Source organism: Neovison vison, chromosome X (genome assembly GCF_020171115.1).
Source record: "Neovison vison isolate M4711 chromosome X, ASM_NN_V1, whole genome shotgun sequence".
Classification (NCBI taxonomy): domain Eukaryota; kingdom Metazoa; phylum Chordata; class Mammalia; order Carnivora; family Mustelidae; genus Neogale; species Neogale vison.
This window is the reverse complement of record NC_058105.1, coordinates 47,920,384-47,941,107: the sequence shown is the minus strand read 5'-3', so window position 1 is coordinate 47,941,107 and position 20,724 is coordinate 47,920,384. Positions and strand designations below refer to the sequence as shown.

Here is a 20,724-nt window from a genome sequence, read left to right as displayed (position 1 = left end):
ATTTATCTTATTTATTGTCTATGGTACCCACAGAGTATAAACTCTATGAGAGCAGAGATTTTGTCTATTTTTTTCACTCTTATATCCCCAGTACCAAGCAGACTGCCTATCATGTAGTAAGTGCTCATTTAATACTTGTTGAATGAAAAAATGCATTAGAAACCACAGAGGGGTGTGTGTGTGTGTGTGTGTGTGTGTGTGTGTGTTGGTAGGGCTGCAGGTTGAGGAATTAGGTAGAAAATTATATTATATGACCACCTTCTTCTAATCAGACCATTATAAATTCTTCCATTTACCAACTCTTTTCATTCTTGCCCTTTTACCTCTAATCACATAATCAGAACTGTCAAGTTTTCTTTCTAGTACTACTGCCACTATCCTAATTAAGGTCCTCATACCTTGTGCCTAGATTATGACAAGAGTTTTCTACTTAACCTCCCCAGTGTCCAATCTACTGTCAATCCATTCTTCAAAAAGTTTTGTATTCAGCAAGCATTCAGAAGTGATGCTTTCCCCAGACCCCTCAAAGCTCAGGCCATGTGCAATGGGCTCAAGGTTGTAGCGGTAGAGTTATGATACATGATATATGAATGATACTGCCTTCTACTTCTCAGTGTAGAAGGCAGTTGGACACAGCTAGAATTCTTAGGAAGCTCAGATATGGATTAATGCTTGAAGATAGGAGAAAGATAGAGGCAGGCTAAAGAGGAAAATAATTGGCCCAATTTCTTAAATACCCATGGTAAACACAAGAATGAGAAGTCAGGAAAGAAAGTGTATAAAGAAACAACTACACAGCTAGCTGTAAGATTTGAACCTCAGCATTCTCCTTCAAAATGCATAAGGTCTGTAGGCCATATAATCTAAAAACACAAACTATTGTGCTCTGAAACAAGGGTACCTCTTTCTCCCTTGAAGCTGCATTCTTTGTAAAGATTCATTTTGTGAAGTTGGGATAGAGATTGAATTTATGTTAAACTGTGCCTTACTTCTCATATATATGTATGTACCTACTTATTTACATACATACATGTGAACATTATATATATATATCGGGAACAAAGAGTGAAAGGGGATAGAGCTCGTTTTGTGACTCACTGGATTTTTTTCCCTCTCTCTAATGATCATGAAAATTATTCTCATTGCCTGCTAATCAAGATTAGATAAATACCTCATTCATAAATACTTCAGGGAGAAGAAATATAAGAAAAACATGAAGTGTGACATATAAAGGGGACAATGGTGTGGAGCTGCTCAGGATCTGGACCTGTAGGTAAGACACTGTTGATAACGAAATGTCTCTAGTTAGAGTGCTTTCTACCTGGAACAGAGTGTGGAGTGCTTTGCATCTGAAAACCAGGGTCATCTTTGGAGGATTCACAAAGTCCTAGGAATTATAAATGAAACTATTTGTGTACACGACTGAATTGGTAAAGTTTAACAGTTGTGACAGAGACTCTATGGTTTACAAAACCTAAAATATATACCATCTGGCCCTTTACAGGAAAAGTTTGCTGACCATTGGCATACAGATGTGAACAGAAAATCTCAAAAGTGCACTGCAGGTTACAAAGATGAGTATTGTTTGTGAAATGTTTGTTTCAGTTATACATGTGTGATACTAAGTCATGATGCAAAATGCATTCTTTAGGGGTGCCTGGGTGGCTCAGTTGGTGAAACATCTGCTTTCAGTTCAGGTCATGCCACACCAGGCTCCCTGCTCAGCAAGGAGTCTACTTCTCCCTCTGCCTCTCCCCATGCTCATGTTCTCTCTCTCTCTCTCAAATAAATAAATAAAATCTTTTGAAAATGAATTCTTTACTATAGGGAGCCACCCAAAAAACTGAAAAACACCTTAGTCCATGTTATGAGTTTGGACTTCATCTTGAGAGAAATCACTGAGAGGTTTAAAGCAGAGTTGTAATTTCACCAGCATCAGATTTTAGTAAGATTCTTCTGGCTGCAGTGTGAAGAATGCAATAAAGAGGCAGGGTAGATGAGAGGAGATAAATTAGGAGACTATTTCAGTCATCCAGATGAGGGATGCTATGGCCCAGACAACAGTGGTGGCAGTGGGAATGAGGAGAGTTTATTAGACATTTTCTGAAAAGCTCCAGTGTGTTAATTTGGGGATATAAAATACTTCTGTCTCAGTCTCTGAAACTCCATATTTTTTCTGCTAAAAAAAAGGCTAGAAGAGTGTTGGCAAAGCATCTCAGTGCTTAGCATTGCATGTTACTCACTTCTGACATCCAAAACCCTGAAAACTACATCCCAGACTGAGAAAGTGCTATGCCACCAAGGCAAACTGGACAAGAACACTTCAACAGGAATATCAAAATGGGTTTATCTTTAAATTCTTTATCTCAAGACCTCCTTTGAGGAAGTTGATGAATTCATTACCAAAGACTTTATGCATGTAATTGAAATCATTCCTCCCTTCCCATTTTTTTCCCTTGTCTGACCGCACTTCCAGGCTTAGCTCTCTGTTAGGGCCCTTGCTGACTGGGAAGAACCAGATAAAGGGCCTTTGGGAGCCTATCAACACTTCTTCAATTATACCTGAGCTATGAGGCAGGCACTCAAACCAATTCCTAGGCCTCTGGCAGCCAAGTGCTCACAACTGATTCAGCCAATTTTCCCAGCAATTTTTTAACTCCTTGATATCTCTCCTGTGAAAGACTGGGGTTTCAATTTCTTTTTCATATATGCCTCCCCTCCCCACGACCACTATCACCCTGCTTTATAGCCCTCAACCTCCCTTGTTCTCAACCAACTTCCTGGATCTAAAAAGTCACCAGAGCCTATTGTGAACATATATTGGGATTGACTCCAGCTGTGCTGACCTGTAACACACATGAATCCAGCCTTGACAGATTGCTTGAAACCCAGAGGGACTGATGAATATAGGGTTACCAGACCTTCATTTCAAGGGCTGTTGACTAGCTAGAGTGCACAGACTCTAAAAGGAGCCATAGTCCTGTCATGCATGACTAATGCAACTTGAAAGGCAGACACTGGGTATAGAGAGAGTAGCAAGGTGCCTATGAGGCTGATCAAAAGCCCTCTGGCTTAAAAGTTCCACTGCTACAATCACTTCTTTGGACCATGACATTGGGTTCTCAAAGATCTCAGTTAAAATGTCAGTATGTTTTAAGACATTAGCATCCTATTATTAATATTCTAGTAAGGAAGAACATATCAGGTTGGTTACTTATCTCTTAAGAGTAGTTGAAAAGAGTAATAATTTCTAAGTAGACAGACATGGTTTTGAGTCCTAACTCTGCTGCTTAGTAGCTATGTAACCTTGGGCAAGTCCCCTAAACTCTCTGAGGCTCAATTTATGTGTATATAAAATGGAGATAATCATCATCTACTATGTAAGGTTACGGTGAGGATAAAATGAGATGATATTTGTAAAGTGTCTAGCACATAAAATTCTGGCTTCCTTGAACCCAGCAGAGAAAAGAACTCTAGAAAAATGAGATGTGGCTACATTTTAGAAGTAATCTAGAGTGGAAAAGGAAGTGGGGGAGAAAATCACAAGAAAAGAGAAAACCCTGGTTGGGGAAAAGGGAGCATATTGGAAAACCTGGACATCTAAGGAAAATTAAGGCTTTGGGCACCTGGGGGGAAGTCAAGACACTGACACACAGAGAGAAGGAAAGTAGGGAAATGCTGGGGCCATTGCCACAGTTTCCCCCTCACCTTTGGGCAGAAACAGCAGAGATTTCCAACAGGGCTCTGTGGACTGACTCCCCAACACACTGATCATTGAGAGAATGAGGTAGGGTTATAGCCAGCAAGCCAATAATTGCATGCCATTAAGAGAATTTTACATCACTTCTCAGTCATCCTCCTCCACATCAAAAGAAGCACATGACGGATGTGCGAAACACGCAAGTAACCCTGACCTACTTACATAAAGTAAGGTTAGGACTTAAAACTCTAAGAGAACACCTCTCCAGTCCCATCCAGGACAATTTTGTTTTACAGGTTAAGGGTCCCATCCCCTTACAAATGGTGGCATATCTATACCCCAAAACCAAAATAATGAAAATAGGTAGTCCTATCTATCCTTAGAGCAGCTTATCAGAAGCTTCCCTCTTAGAAGTTTCCCACCATGGTTTCTTGACCCCACACACAGCAAAAATCAATGACATCTGAGATGAGTCACAAGTACTTCGTTACCAAAATGAAGAAGTGTATTATTTTAATCATTTGCCTTGTTTTGCTTTATAAACTTGAATAGCTTTGAGGTTATGACTCTAATCTGGTAACTATCCCACTTTTGGCAGAGGTGCAGTAGCTGTCCATGACCTTGAATGTACTTGTGTTCCATGTATGAATGCCCTTCATCACGTGACAACTGATTTCTTTTTCTTTCTCATTCCCTGAAGATCTTATTTTAAGGAGGAATTTCCATTCCTTTTTGAGGCCAAAAAAAAAAGGTAAATAGAAGAGGGTAAGAGATACTTCTTTTCCTTGCACTTTTGGTGTGGGCTAACAAATAAGCACTCATAATGGCCTCCTATGACTTCATGGCCTCCAAGCTAGTGACCCATCAGCCTCCTTCCAATACACCTTTATGAACATCTGTGAGTCTGTGTGAACATCTGTATTTACATCTGCATATGTGATTTCATTTGTCCCAGCAGGTCTGTGCTCACATTCTGATGTAACCTGTTAAATTGCAGCGTCAAGAATCTGGCTATTGCTATGGCTATAGGGCTCATTCTGGGGGATGAGATGCACATTCAATTTAATACAGGTGGGTAGAGGTAATAGGAAGCTGGAGATCCAGGGCAAGAGTGGATTTCCTTGAGATCATTTTTTTAATAGTCCAGAGAGACTAGGTCATGCTGAAGCAAGTTGGTCTTTAACCACTAAAGGCACTCTTTGGAACTGTTCTGTCATGCCCCCTTTTTACTCTACTGGGATTTTTTTCCCTGCCAGTTGCAGCCAGAATGAATACTTACAGTCCAAGTGCTAAGTCCCAGAGAACAACAGTTTGGATAAAGAAAGACTATCTGGATTTATACTGCAGCCTCGTTATGTGCAAAGTCAGAGCCTCTCCTGTTGCTTCATGTTCAAACCCGAAGGCATCAAAGGGGCAGCCAGGTCATCTTTGTTTCAAACTCTCTTTTCTCCTGCTGTCAGCTTCTACTACTTCTCACCTTTTTTAAATTAATTCTTCAAAGAAGTCCCACTGTGAAGTTGGCCTGAAATGGTTATTCTTAAGGAATAGTTTTAGTGCTCTTGTTTAAAGTACCACCCAGAAAATTCTTTATCATTCTAGATATGAATGGGTCTCTCTCCTCAGAAAACGGTATTAACTGGGGTGGGAAGGAGGGGAGGCACTCAGGAATGACTGGAGACTAGTCAAAGGAAGAATCCCCTCAGTTGGAGAGTTGGCAACAGTGTGAAGTGGAAAAGGCAAGAGGAACCCTCTGGGCCTGAAGACCAGTGACCCCGCCAAGGGCTGGTTACCTCCTTGGCCTAATAGTTACTCCGTCCTGGAGCCAGCCAATGCTCTCTAAGACACATTTCACCCAACACTCAACAATTTTTCCATAATAGCCTTTAATACTAAAATGCATTAAATTTTTGAAGCAGAGAAAACACATTTAAGGGGGAAACAGAGAACCACCAGATAAAAGGAAACAATGTGGCAGATAACACCATTTAAAACATAACTAATAATTTAATAAAGCTGCTTTATCATTTTCATAAAATAGACAGTGGTGATTCTTTTTTGTCTTTTTTTCTTTTTACAATGATTCAATCACTGTGAAAATGTACATAACATACAGATCAGCATATACAACGATTTCATCTTCATATAATCAGCAACAGAGACTGCTTAATGAGACATACTGCACTTGCATCCCTCTAAATTTCCACCCTGGTTTGACAGGTAAACAGTAATAGTGTCATCAGGCTCATTCCCCTCACTAGAGGAGCGAAGGCATAAGCCTTTTGCAACCAATACCTTAGCATTCAAATAGCACAAGGAGGTATTTGTTGCTGAATATCTAGCTTGAGCTAGTCTGGATCTTGGTCATTAAAGTTTGTATCCTAGCCTTTCTCAGCTGAACGCCATCCAGTGCCAGTAAAAATCTACTTAACCAGTGTTGTAATGGAGTTAGCTGGTTTGTTTGCTAAGGTTGACAGCAACTTTCAGTTAGTAACAAGGTCATCTTTAATTGCCAACACAGCTGGAGCAACAATCAGCATCATCAGTTTTCCCTAATGACCTACAGTGCTTTCCAATCAAGATCAGGTTTTCGTGGGTTGTTCTTTACCAAGAGCGCTTTGCAATATACATTTCAGACAAGGTGGTTGATTTTCTTTGTTTTACAAAAGCAATATGAGTTCTATGTGAAATTAACTCACTTTTGCACAAGTGACCCACAGGCCAATTCCAGCCTCACAAGAAAACAAAGAGAGCTGCAACAACTTCATTAGGACAATGTGTTTTGCTCTGGAATATTTCATTATCAATATAAAGCCACCCAGTCCCAGCCCCACCCCCAACACATCCCCTTTGAATATTACTTGGTTACATACTTAAACTAAAGAACAACATCTCAATACACTTCAGCGTCAGCAGATACAATTTGACTCATGAAATGACATCCTTAAATGTAATTTTACTGAGAAGGCAAACACCAGGACTGTATACAATGGACTTCTTAAGCTCATGTATGCCAGGTTTTCAAAGTCAGTTAGGGTCTTATTACCCTGGGTAAAGAGCCAAGTGGACCAGACTTGTCAGGATGATTTGGGGAACATTCAACATCAAAATGATCCCCATAGACTAAATTTGGAATTCCAACTAGAACTCCTATTATGTACAATAATAATCCTTTTCCCACCCTGGATGCCCAATTGAGCTATCCCCTAAACCCCCTACCTCTCCCCAAACTGCCCTTTGTCCTTGCTGCCTCAAGTGGACCACTTTTCTCTTGCTTGTTAATGATACAAAAGAACAATATGAAAAGTTCAATTGAATTCCCATCATACAGTCAGTTGTATACTGAAGGAACACTATCAGGATGATACACTGGGTGTTGCTAATTTTCATAGTTCTACATTGTATACCCCTTAACAGTTTTGATTCATGATCAGCAGATCACCATGTCAACAAATGAGCTTAAATGGGCAGCTTACATGCAATTAGCTCTATTAGGCAGGTTTACTCTGGAGCAGTGATACTCAAAGTGGGGTCCCTGGATCATCAGCAGGAGCATCACCTTGGAGTTTTTAACCAGGCAAAGACACAGGATCTACCCCAGGCCCACTGAAACTCTAACTGTGGGGTCCATCAACCTGTGTTTAACAAGCCCTCAACCTTTAGAGGCCATCTGATCCATATGAATTACTAGGCCTCACTGCCAGCACTTTTGCTTCAGTTGGTCTGGGTGAGAGCAGAGAATTATCAATTCTGAGAAGTTCCCGGGTGATGTGGTTGCTGCGGATTCAAAGACTATACTTCAAGAACAACTGCCTTTTAAGAACTGCAGGATCCCTTGGCCTATTACCTATTTGGACAATGAGGTGGACCACAATTTACTCTACTGGCTTTAAGAGGATCAAAGAGAGTTTCATTCTGAACAGGGTCAAAGATCAGTCAATAGAACAGAAAAAAAAAAAGAGATTCCACACAGCATGGCTCTCTTCTTCTTCCTATTCTTTGTATATAGCATATTCCCGTATTTGGAAAAAAGCAATCAATGCAAACTAAAGCCTTTATATTGCATGAAGAAGTTTACCTGTCCAAGGATGTGCCCAATGCAGCTGTTTAGAAAAGCAAGTCATGCCTCAACACCAACTCCTTCCCAAAAGGGACATCAGAATAGATGGAATAGAACTCCCTAGAATTTAGGAACTGAAACTGCCCCCTTACATTGAAATGTGTAACATGTTTAGAGAGGGGGGAAAAGGAAGAATATTTGGTTCTCTGGCCTTATGTGGCTTTTCATCTTGAAAAGAAGGGAAAAACATGAGCCAAAAGGAAATCTAGGATCCTTGCACAGAATTCCTGCTTGCAGCATATCTTGTCTATAAAACTAGCTTACAAGGCCCTCCTAGGACGCACTTGTGCTTCTGGGAGTGTGTATACATCAGACAGTTGTAGAAAGAGGGAAAAAAAGATACTTTCCTTAGAGGGGAATTCTCTGAACATGCTCAATAAAGGGTTTAGGAGCCCCCCCAAAAAATCTCTGACTTCCCACTGAGGAAAAAAAGTATTTTGATTAAAAAAAAGGGGGGGGCGATTGGTCTGTAGCTTGAAACTGAGTTCTGAAAAAAATGGGGGAAAATATCAAAATCAATGCCACTGCTACTCTAACGATTTTCAACCTGGCTGGTAAGAGACATGGCAGCCAGTGCCCTCTCTGGCTCAACAGCTATATAATATTTAACATTCCCGCTTGCCACAGTCTTCTCAGCTCCCTCATTCTCTCTGAGCATAGTAGGAAATACACCTGTACAAAAACTGTCAAATCTAACTCGAAAGTGACCTTGGTGTGGTAGCTAACAACACAGTATCAGGATGGATCAGGTGAAGAACAGTCTAAATTCTATAGGCACCCATCATAACTTATAGGAAAAAAATAATTTTAATGTGTTTATCAAATAGTCACTTGAAAACACAAATATATACCTAATTCAAAATCTGCTAAAATGAAATGAATCAGAGAGGGAAAAAAGTAAATGAGAGCTCATGAAATGAGCCAAAATGAGCCAAAATGAAAATTAATCTCTAATTATATCAGTCTCAAGGGGTATTTTCAGCCACACCAGTATTTTGCATGAGGTAGTATTCAGCACAGAATAAGAAAGAAGGATGAATTTATAGCTTCATTATAGGTTCTTTTTCAGAAATATTCTCTCCTACCTAACCCCATCCCTACTGCCTTACCTACCAGCCTCCCTCAAAACCCTCCCTCCCATAAAGGAAAATATTCCTAGTAATGTATAAAGCCAGGAACTCAGACAAAAGTAACTAGAACATTTAAAAGAGCTCACTTATCCAACTAAACTTAAGAAAATAAATCCCTTTTTTTTTTTTTTTGCATTTTCATGCTCTTACCTCTAAGCCTTTTTTCTGGGTACTCTTGAATTTCAAAAAATGAAACAAATGAGAACAGAACCACACTTGTTGCTCTAGAAATAACTTCTTTAAGACTAAGGCAGAGCAAATGTGACATATCTGTTTAGTTTTAAATAATGAACTCTAAGGCTGCAAGAATACTATGTTGGCTACTAAATATTAATAAACACTAAATGGGGGAGTTGGAGAAATGTTAAACAATGTTAAACAAAAAAAGAATGTGAGTAACAAACTTGTTAGTAATAAAAGGTGTATTCTTAGCCTACAGCAAAGAGTTAGCTAAATCTAAAGGATTTTCAATAGTTTCCTGTTCACATTTTTAATTTTAAAAAGAAGTATTAGTTATAAAAAGATGAGTTCAAGTGTCCAAGTGTCTCCATTTAGAAGGCACAATAATTGGATTAGTGATGCTGTTACTGGTCACCTATCTTTTCCTAAATGTACACCTTTGTACTGCTTACTCTATTCCTATTTATTATCCAACAATACAGAGCAACATGGAGTTCTCAATTCCAGCCCCCAACATGCTTTGCAGTCTAATTCAAATTGTGGTTGGGAAACACTGAATCAGGAAGTGTGTGTCGGAAAAGATGCTAATTTAGATCTCAAAATAGATTCAGTCTTTTTGAGTTTTAGATGATTGGGGACAGGGAATTTCTAAGCCTGGAAACTGATAACTTCAGGAGCAACTTTCCCATTCAGGGCCTGAAAATTTTAAAGAATGATGCCATAAAACTTTCAGCACAGTAGTTCTGACAACTGCAAATTAGATAGCAGAATATCCAAAAATGACTTTCTGTAATGATCTATCACTGATCTGGGCAGAAGACTGAAAGGCAGGAGAAATACTCTGCAAGGTGGTGAGTAACCAGTACATGGGTATCCTCCATGAGTGAGTATCTTCCAAGTTTTCAATCTATATGTGTGGTGTTGCTCATTCACTGGCCATCTCAGCTTTTTGCACTTTGTTTTTGTCTATAGTTTATTTTTTAAGAAAAAAAAACCAACTTCTAAAAGCCTTTTGCTATCACCACACACATAGCAATTTGCAATATCAAATACAACAATAGCACAGCTAGCAAAAGGGTTCTTAAAGCAGGGGTGTCCACAGCAAAGTAGTGGCATTGGAAAGTACTCAAGCTTCGAAAACAACCTTTTGGGGGCTCAATTTCACATCACTGAATCGATGAATAGTACACAATAAATGACCATTAACTTGTCTACACTATAAAACAGTGGCAAGCTTATTAAAGGTATCCAGAGCTTTCTCTTTTTTTGTTTTTGTTGTTGTTTTTAAATGTAATCCTCCACAGATAATGGTGATTTATATTATAATTTTGACATAGAAAAATATATAAATTCAAACACTTAATACATAATACTTTTCACAACTGAATTTGTCTCTGTTTCCCCAACATCAAGGCCCCATGAACAACCCAAGCCAAAGCTAATTTGCTCCAACTGAACACCCCTGCTGCCTGTTGAAATGAGAGGGATTGTCACAGAATGACAGTCACTTATAAACAATATATTTAGGGAAAGCTCTGAAATAACAACCACTCAAGAACCAACCATTGGTGAGCAATCAAAACAATCAGCTCCTGCTTCCTTGATAACCAGCATGGTTTCTCCCTCTTCTTCCCCGAGACTGCTTTAGAGAACGATATCCTTCAGACGCTTCACACCAGGAGACCCTTTGTCAGGACCCTCCTTCAGAGTGGGGTTGACCTCATACATGACTTTCTCGTTGTCAGCTCCATGGGGTTCAGCTTCAGAGGGACGAGATGGGCCATTGTTGATATACTGCTCCAGATCATGGGCCGGGGGTGCCAGGGCAACGGTGTAAGACGCCGAGGGCTTGGTGGGCAGAGGGCTCTTGAGGTGCAGGGGGGAGGTGACAGGGCTAATAGCTTCACAGCCATTGCCCGCCTCCCGGATAGCACCGCTGACCTTGGGGCTGCAGATGGTCACATCGACAGTTCTCCTGCCTTTCAAGGCAGGCCTCTCCTCAGCAGGGGGGTCATTGACATCTTTTCCGAAGGTTGCAAAAGTCCGCTTGGTGGGGCCGCAGTCGTCATAAGCCTCAATATCAGCAGCAGTAGCTTCAATGGACAGTGCAATGACATTCCTCATGTGCTCAGGGGACTTGGAGCGGGTGGGCATGGGATTTCGGGGCATCCAGCACCTGTCAGAGTGGCCAAGAATCCGACATTCTTCCCTGCAATGAAATCCTTCATTCTGATCTGTTTGGAGAAAATAAAATGTCGATTACATCAGCTTTTCCCAGGAATCATTGTTATTCCCCAGTGTTCTGGTTTCTTAGGTACCCATGGGCCCTTTTGGGAAATGGCACTTTTAGATAGTCCTTTATTGCCTTTTGGGACAGGTGTAAAGAATTGGATTTTTAAAAGGCCGTAGATCTCGCCCTGTATACTCCTCTCTTTTATTATTATTTTTGTTGTTCTCACTGCTGACAAAACTAAAAACCTAAAGGGAAACACATTATGATGAAAAAAAATGTATTTTTAAAAAGATTAATCCTGAGTGTCAAGGTGCTGAGAGTCAGCATTTTTATCAACAACTCCTGCTAAAAGTCAGCTGCATTTGAAACTGGTTCCAGCAGAAGAGGGAGTAGAGGCAGAGCAGGAAATTCAACAGTCCATGTATCTGAGAAGTCTTGGCCATACTTTTGAAAAACAGCCCTGCCAACCGTGTTTCCACCCTACTTGTCAGTGACACGACATGCTTAATTTTAGATTGGTATTGTGCTTTCTTTGAAAACCCAATCACTTCACTTCTTTTTGGCCATCAGTTCCACCAGCCAATCTTCTCACTAAGTTATTTACATGACTTGATTTCCCATTAGAAGGCATATACTGAGATATTTTCCTTCCATCTGACCCATAAGCTTTGATTGACCCTATGCACACCTCACTCATAGGCTGAGCATCATTTAATTATACTCAACTAGCCATCCCTCCTTATTTTCCTTATCTGCAGTTTTGTTAGGGTCATATTTCTTTTTTTTTTAAGATTTTGTTTATTTATTTTGACAGAGAGAGATCACAAGTAAGCAGAGAGGCAAGCAGAGAGAGGGGGAAGCAGGCTCGCCACTGAGCAGAGAGCCCAAAGCGGGACTCAATCCCAGGACCCTGGGATCATGACCTGAGCTGAAGACAGAGGCTTAACCCACCGAGCCACCCAGGCGCCCCATTAGGATCATATTTCTTAAAGAAATCTTTCATGGATTACTTTAACTCTATTATATCTATTCAGCAGTTGAAATACATAATTATTGCTGAGACATTTTTTCCTCTTCTCAAATCAGGTTCATTTAGAGTTAAGGCTTTAATTTGACTCTTGGAGAGGCTTTGTACATGGTTTTCATCAAGGCATGGGCCCAGGGTTAATTTCTGCTTGTCCATTGGAAAATTGTTCATCTTCCAAATCCATTTTTATTTATATTACATTCTTGTGTGAGGATGACCTAATCAAAATTTTCATCACATTATATAGAGCATCAAAATATGAGCAGTTTAACATTTACAGAAAACCTTAGGGCAGGATCCGAGGAGGTAGGGAGACAAGAAAAGACTGGAAAAAAAAAAGCATGCCAAAAGATGTTGAAAATATATTCTGTGATTGCTTTTTTGCTGGGGGAAGAAGTCTGAAATTCAGGGTTTTGCCTGATAATAGTCTATATATAACATACCTTCCTTATATACTTATATTTCTTTGTTTGCTGCTTATTTTTAAATAGTAAATGACATAGCAAAGAGGCAATGTTCTGCCTCATCTATCAGAAGTTATTTTGGTAAAGGGGCACATATGAGGGGAGGCTCAAGAAACAATGGTTGAATTGGATGTATACCTCACCAGTTGGAGAAAAGGCATTGGAAGCCACTAGATGTCAAGGCCTAATCCTGGCTGAGTCCAGATTTCAACACAACTCTGGGAACGGCCTTTGACATAGTTTAAACTACTGAAAAGCCAATCAAAGTTAAGACCCTTTCAGTGTACTGGGAAACAACTTGCCAATTGATCTTTAAGATAGCCATATTATGCTCCTTTTCAGTGGTGGAGAATAAAAAACCCAGAATTTTGTAGATATGAAGCCAAATAACAAATAAGCATTTTCACCAGAAAGATAAGTGCCTTCTACATAGATAGGGCAACGCTTCTGTGAATTCCAGCATAGTTCCACATTAGGGTTGCATGACCACCTCTACAAAATAAAGAGTTGTCAAAGCCTTTTCTCTGCCTCTTCCCAGCAAACTCTCTCAGAGCTGCCCTCTGATACCTATCATCATTCCAAATGTGTATGTCCCGAAGACAGAAAATATGAAAGTAAGGAAAACATGCTGGAACATACTTAGGAAACACTTGCTTTGTATAGAGTCCAACATCAGCGGGAGAGTACAGATGATCCACCCACAATCAGTTTCATCCAAATCCACTGTTTTCCCAGGAAGCACCCAAGATCCCTCCAGTAGGACAGAATTCACATGTTCAGGGTTTCCAAAAAAGATGTTTTGTTCTTTCTTCTCCATCTCCTCTAAAGTCCATATTATAACTTTCCGAGAAATAGCTCTAAAGAATTAGTGTATTTGTTCTGAGGTAAAGATTAAGGAGGTGTAAATTGGGAAATAGTTTAATAACTAACTTCTATTTCTACAAATCTGAGTAAGAGGGTCCTGGAAGCCAACAAAAAGAAAAAAAAATGTCCATTAGACTATGAGATCCCTCTCCTTTTGTTCCTAATTTATAGCACCAAGTCATGAAGGACTTAGTCTCTGAACCTTGGAACCATGGACATTTGACCAGCTATTAAGAGGAATCCCAGCTGACCTTCAGAATGATATTATTGGCCACTTAGTCACACACCTACAGTAGAACAGTGGGGAATTATAATCTAGCAGAATCATCCTAATGAGCTCAATATACAGCTCTCATTTGAGTTTTTAGTATCAAGTAGCTGACCTTCCAATTTGGAGATGCAGGTTTGTTTGCTTGTTTTTTAACACATTTCAGTAGGAGAATGCCATCCATGTGTTATACTGAATGCAAGTACAGTGCTCTTTCCCATATTAGACTGCTTCAAATGAACAGCATGGGAAGACCTGGATCCCCACCACACACAGAAGGAGAGGAGAGAATCCAGAGACAGACACCTGTAAGATCTTATGAATCTGGGCAGACCAGAGCAGAGAACTCAGTCTTAGAAGCTTCTCTGCAAAGACAGTACTCACTTTCAACTTACCCACTGCCTAAATGGATAAATTACCCCCCAAACCCAGGACGAGGAAAGGGTAAACTCACTCAGCATCCCCAGGACTGTGATCATAAGCCTACACATCAATATCACTAAGCCTATTCCAGCTCTATATAGGATTAAAAAATAAGTATTTTTTTGGATTAAGTATGTGAACTTATATGTTCACTGTTCTTACCTCAATGCAGCCAAAGACTTGAATCTAAGAGAATCATTTCCTCACATTGTTTCATGCCTGGCTTCGATCTGATATCTTTTATTTCTTTAAATCCTTACTAAGAGCAGTGACTTGCTGTTTATCATTTTTAGTATCAAACAACACTCAAAGACATTGGTGTCAGTTCAATGTGATGAGTACTGGGTGTTATATGCAACTAATAAATTATTGAACACCACATCTGAAACTAATGATGTACTCTATGTTTGCTAATTGAATTTAAAACAAAAATCTAACCTGGCTTTAGTGTTTATAGCAATGTGAAATATGAAAGAGAACATGTTGAATATAGATAGGCAGGAAGAATGTCTTTCCAGCCAAAGGTAAACTACATTCATAAATGTATTGCAGGTATATTACTTTTTCAAAAGCCAAAACTTCAGTTTAGTAAGGAAATTACATATTAAAAGTGAGAAAGTCACAATACAAAGCCCCTTAAGAATAGCAATGAAGTCAGACCAGATGTGAAAAAGCAAATAAACTACTTTCTGGGATAGCATAGGACTGGTAGAGGTTATGTGTCTGCCATCATGTAGTGCTGGGGCTAGGGATGGAGGTATGAGAGTAGAGAGGAACCATTTTGTATCATAAAAATTAGTTGTCAAAAAAATTAACTGTCAAGATGTAGGCTTCAGCTGAAACAGAGGTCAGCTAATAATTCACTAATTCCCTGCTAAGATTCCTCTTATGTGTCTATTTATGACTCTATACCTTGTTACATCTTGGTCAGAGCCTACAAAAAGCAAAATGTAAACCTCTAAAATCCACATATAGTTGTGGAATTTCAAACACATTGTCAGGTACAGATAAATGAAGGCAGATGTCTTTAATTCAAATGTATAAATAATTAGGGGTGAATAATGAGTTTGCAAATTGGTCTTCCCTGATTCTGAACTTGTCCCTAAGGTTTACAAAAATAAATAGGTAAAACACATAAGTTCAGAAGAGGAACACACAAATCTCAAAGCCATTCTTTTGATCAGGTTTAGACCAAAATTCAAAATACAGAGAAAAAAATACATACTATCACTTCAATCCAGGTGGTAATATGTAGTTGGTCACAATCTGTCCTTAGGGACCTTGGCAACAGAAACCTAGAACCTCTGGCAAAAAAAAAATTATATCTTAGGGGTGCCTGTGTGGCTCAGTTGGTTAGGCGTTTGCCTTTGGCCCAGGGATCTGGGATCGAGCCCTGCATCAGGCTCTCTGTTCAGCAGGAGTCTGCCTCTCCCTCTGTGATCTCTCTTGCTTTTGTTCTCTCCCAAATATATAATGAAAATCTTAAAAATTTTTTTTTTATTTTGCCTCAAATAAAAGGTATAAGATACAACAATGATTAAGACATGATGGATAGGTAAGTAATTCAAATAGAAAAAGGAGAGAATATGTTATTTTGTCCAAATATTAGCAAATCTTTTTGCAGCAATTTCTACCCTCCTCATAAAACCACGATCTCTTCAGATGTAGGCAAACAATGTGCTTCCACACCAGAAGGAGCCTACACATGGCCCCAACCAAAGTAAAAGAAGAAAATGATGAAAACGCCATCTCAGGCTTTGCTAAAACTCTCTAAGTCCTGGTGGAATAGAAGAGCTAAGAAGCTCTGTTGGGTTTGTATAGATGTCCAGCCACAATGGATGTGTTCCATAATGTTGCAGGTCTTTATTGTGATTCAGAGTTTGGATGTATTTAACTCAAAGATATCAATGATCAGAGACAAAAAACTAGCATAGAAAAGTTCAAGGTAACAGTTAACAAGAGCTATGGGCTACCTCCTCAAAAGTGATCTGCAGTCAATGAGGCAGAAAGGGAAAGTTGAAGTGAGTGCCAGTTCCTAAGAGCTCAAGTAGTTAGTTACTTCTAAGTAGCAGCAGTAACATAACCTATAAGCAAGTGATATGTAAATCAGGAAAGCTTCCTGGATTATACTCACATGCATCCACTTAGCTTAATCTACATCACCCCCTGAGCAAAATAATCTACAACAAAAGCAATTTTTGTAAGATATAATGGAGGGGATGGTAGCACCAATTATGAACAGGTTAAGTGTTGTCAAAATTTCTCATGTGTGCCTAATCAAGAAAACATAACTGCTAGGAAATATCCCCTCTTATATTTATATTATGTAAGACTCTTATATTAAATATACCTACCTCTTAATCATCTGAAGCACACATAATGAACTGCACCCAACTATCTATATCTATATTTAATATTTAGAAATAGAACCACTTATTGGTTGGGATTGGCAATGTGCCAGCTAAAACACTGGATTTCCTGGCCTCCCTTGTCAAAAGGCGTGGCCATTTAACTAAGATTGGACCAATGTTTTGAAGGCAGGATGTCAAGAAAACTTCTTAATAGGAGGAGGGGGGTGATTTAGCTGGAGAGACCCTTTTGTCCTTATTCCTTCCTGCTTTGTCCTGCCTGGAATGGAGACATGATGGCTGGATCTACAGTATCCATCTTACCACCATGAAGCAACCCTGAGGATGGAAGCCACATGCCTATGGATAGCAGAATAGAAAGGTGGAAGAGCTCTGGGATACCAAATATATTATAGACCCACCTCACTAGACCTGAACTTCTTTCATATAAGAGGAAAAATAAGCCTCTCTCTTGGTTAGGCCATCAATTCATTTTCTTTAGTGGGAGAGAAGAGTCTTTATTACCAGCAGTTGAACACTATTTATAACTGATACATTATCCCTGAAGTCTCCGTTTAAATTTAACTTTCTCAGGGAATCCCTGATCCCTTAGAGAGACCACCACTTCCTTTTATAACACTCATTATAGTTATCTAATATTTATACTCAATGTTAGCTTATAAACTCTAAATGAACAAAGATGATATTTATTTTGTTCTCTCCCATACCCAAAGAAGCTAGCAATGTGTCCAGCATAGAGCAGGTACTCAGTAACAGTTTAATGCGATTGGATAAAAAAAAGGTATATGAGTGATAGCAATAAAAAAACTTTAGTCAGCACACCAGATACTGTGCCACTGATACAACTCCTAAAATTGGAAATTACTATTCTATTTAGTAGAAACACCAAGAAAACCTACAAAGAAAACTGGATGGCTGTGTCACAAATAATAAAGTAAATGTAGCACTTAAGAAATATTAAAGTCAAGTGTCATCTTAGCCACTCAGTGGTTTCCTAAATACTATATGCAGGTCTTAAAGAAATGTACCATGCTTTGATGTGCAGTTGAAAATATATTTGTTATGTGCTTCGGAGTTTTTAATTTTAACAACAGTTAATAGGCCTGTACTCTAATAAGTTAACAATGCAATAAGCATAAGCAACTATTTTATTAAATGAATGTGTTATTCAAATATCAAGCATTGTTTTCTTGGCATCAAACACAACTGCTGCTAATTCCTATAAAATTGAAACCAAAAATGGGACCTTATAGTGAGCCTTTGAGACCAACTGCAGATGCTGACTCTTTCTGGCAAAATTAATTAAAATATGGATGGCAAAATTAATGCCCCAAATATGCCAGGAATTACCAAAAGAAATAATTATCCTGGAAAGAGTTCTTAAAAGCATTTTAAGGCCTGCAAAGTCAAGGGAAAGAACATCTGTAACTTAACAGGGCAAGGAGAATAGCAATGGGCTCAGTGAAAGAGGAAGGAGGGGAAGGAAAGAAGGGATGAAGGAATGAAGACAGGGAAGGAGGAAAGAAGGAAGGAAGGAAGAAGGAAGGGAAGAGAGGAAGGGAAGAAGAGAGAGGAGCTGGAAATATTATCCAGGCTTTAAACATTTTGTCTTGGTTTTGATCTTTTTTTTTTTTTTTTTTTTTTTTTTAAAGAGTTCATTTGTGTCATTTTATTTTTTTTTCTTTTTCAATGTTCTTTTTTTTTTCCCAATTTATTTATTTTCAGAAAAACAGTATTCATTATTTTTTCACCACACCCAGTGCTCCATGCAAGCCGTGCCCTCTATAATACCCACCACCTGGTACCCCAACCGCCCACCCCCCCCCCCGCCACTTCAAACCCCTCAGACTGTTTTTCAGAGTCCATAGTCTCTCATGGTTCACCTCCCCTTCCAATTTACCCAAATTCCCTACTACTCTCTAACGCCCCTTGTCCTCCATGCTATTGGTTATGCTCTGATTGACATATTAAGGACTGGGCTTCTTTTGGGTGTTTAGAGAAACTAACAAAAGTTCAATAAGAGCTTAGGACTTTGCAAAATGACAACTTCCCTGAGTACTCCCAGGCTGTAATTCTGAAAGGAGTTTACACTCACTTCCTAAAGAACCCAAAGTTTTGGCAAGAAAAGTTGGAGTTCCATCTATAAAATATTCAAGGGCACATCAGTGAAGGCTGAGATATTCCTAGAGATTCATGAACCAATGACATCAAGATAACTAGCAGTCGCTCTAGTGTAATAAGTAAATCACAAATTACACTACAATGCCTGGTCTCTTTCTCACACCATTCATCTCTTTCTTTCAGAATTTTCTGACATTTTGGTTCCTCCCTAATACTTCCTTTTTCTTCTTCTGTTCCCTAGCATCCGACTTGTTAGCAGCCCTTCTCACAGCACTATGGTCTGACAGACAACAGGTAGAAGGAGTAAGATGCCAGAACCGTGATGATACTCAGAACACCTACGTAGTATTATTTGATGGATGCCAAAGGAGAGCTATCCAAAAGCCAGCCCTTGTAAAAGAGAGAGAAATTCCCACATTTTTCATTCAGCCAGGTACAAGCATTAAAGGTCTCTGTTAAAATAAGAGAATCCACTACAAAACTGAGATCATTAGACTTTCTTTGGTGATACAGCAAAAATATGTGTGAAGGGGACCCAGGTTAGGAAAGTTTTTGTGGAATAATAAAGGCTACAAATGTCTAGAGGTAGAGATACCTAGGAAGGGCACGGTGGGGAATAGGGTGTAGGCACAAGTTTCCTGAGGCCGACAAAGAGATGTCAAAAAACAGCAGATAGGCAAAGAAAAGGGGCAGCCCCGATTAGCATAGCTTGGCATTTTCAGGATAGCTAACCCGTTAAAAAGCAGGAATCTGTAAAGTTGAGTTTTAGCTTGGGATGGAGAGGATGGTTAAAAAAAACTGATGGACCCCAATCTTGTTCTAGACCATTTGACAGACGAGCATCAATTAGCAAGTACCACCTAACACTTGGCCTCTGTGATGCCAAATGGCACATAAGCCTCTCTCCTCATTCACAGTCTATGCACCTGAAATTCACTCACTCCCAGTACAACATGAAAATAGATTGAAAAGATGCCCCTTTCAGAATTCAAAGCAACTGAATTATCTTCAATGGAATCTTCAGTGCTGAGCTGGTGTCAAAGAGACAAAGTTAAAACATATTGAAGTTGAATGCTTGAGAATTGAGTATTTATGATAGACGATAGTGTGACATGTACAGTCAGTCATACAATCTAAGTTGCAGTTTGGGCAATCACAATAGTCCCTGGAGTTTTCATTTTTGTACTAGCACTCAATTCAATTCAACCCATAAATAAGAGATTTCAAGATGTATATAAGTAGAAATCATTTGTACTGATGCATGGGGAGCAAGGAAATGAAGCAGAAGGCTGCCTGGAAAACTGAGACTAAGAAAGAAGATGTGTTCACAGTGACTGAGACAAGCAGAAATTGACTAAACCGGAATGTTTGTATTTTGGCTTCTATGGTAAAGAAAATTATCTTACAAAGTGCTGGACTTCATCTGGGTGCTTAGAAACTATGAAAAGGCATGTTTACAAGTCAAATATGAGGTGTCACAGAAGGGCAATGAACTTGTCCCCCAAAGGAGGAACACAGAAATACTGAAACTCTGAGCAAAGTGGAACCATATTTTAAGGTTTCATTGTACAATGTCCACAGAATTAAATCCCTTAGCCTGTATCTGTCAGACACCTATAACACCTAGTCACTTCTGTGAAGAGTTCAAGCCAGTTGTTTGATTTTGTGTAGATTAAAAATAGTCAGACCATTTCACACATTCTACAGGTAGTTTATGCTGCTGGCAAGACAGAACCTTCAGATGATCCTTACAAGTAGCGCTGAATTAAAGTCATTGCCAACTTGGTTTTACTCTTTCCTGGAAAATAAGGAAATTGCTAATGCATCT

The 20,724-nt window shown here is 39.3% G+C and overlaps 1 protein-coding gene across 3 annotated transcripts in view; it reads right to left on the bottom strand.

The window, feature by feature from the left end:
* Positions 1-10,409: 10,409 nt before the first annotated feature.
* Positions 10,410-20,724, bottom strand: part of PCDH19 (protocadherin 19) — a 114,003-nt gene continuing 103,688 nt past the window's right edge. For all 3 annotated transcript variants that reach the window (XM_044234560.1, XM_044234558.1, XM_044234559.1), the window contains one exon: positions 10,410-11,361. In XM_044234560.1, coding sequence (XP_044090495.1) covers positions 10,772-11,361 — 590 coding nt within the window. In that variant the 3' untranslated portion in view covers positions 10,410-10,771. The remainder of the gene's footprint in view (positions 11,362-20,724) is intronic.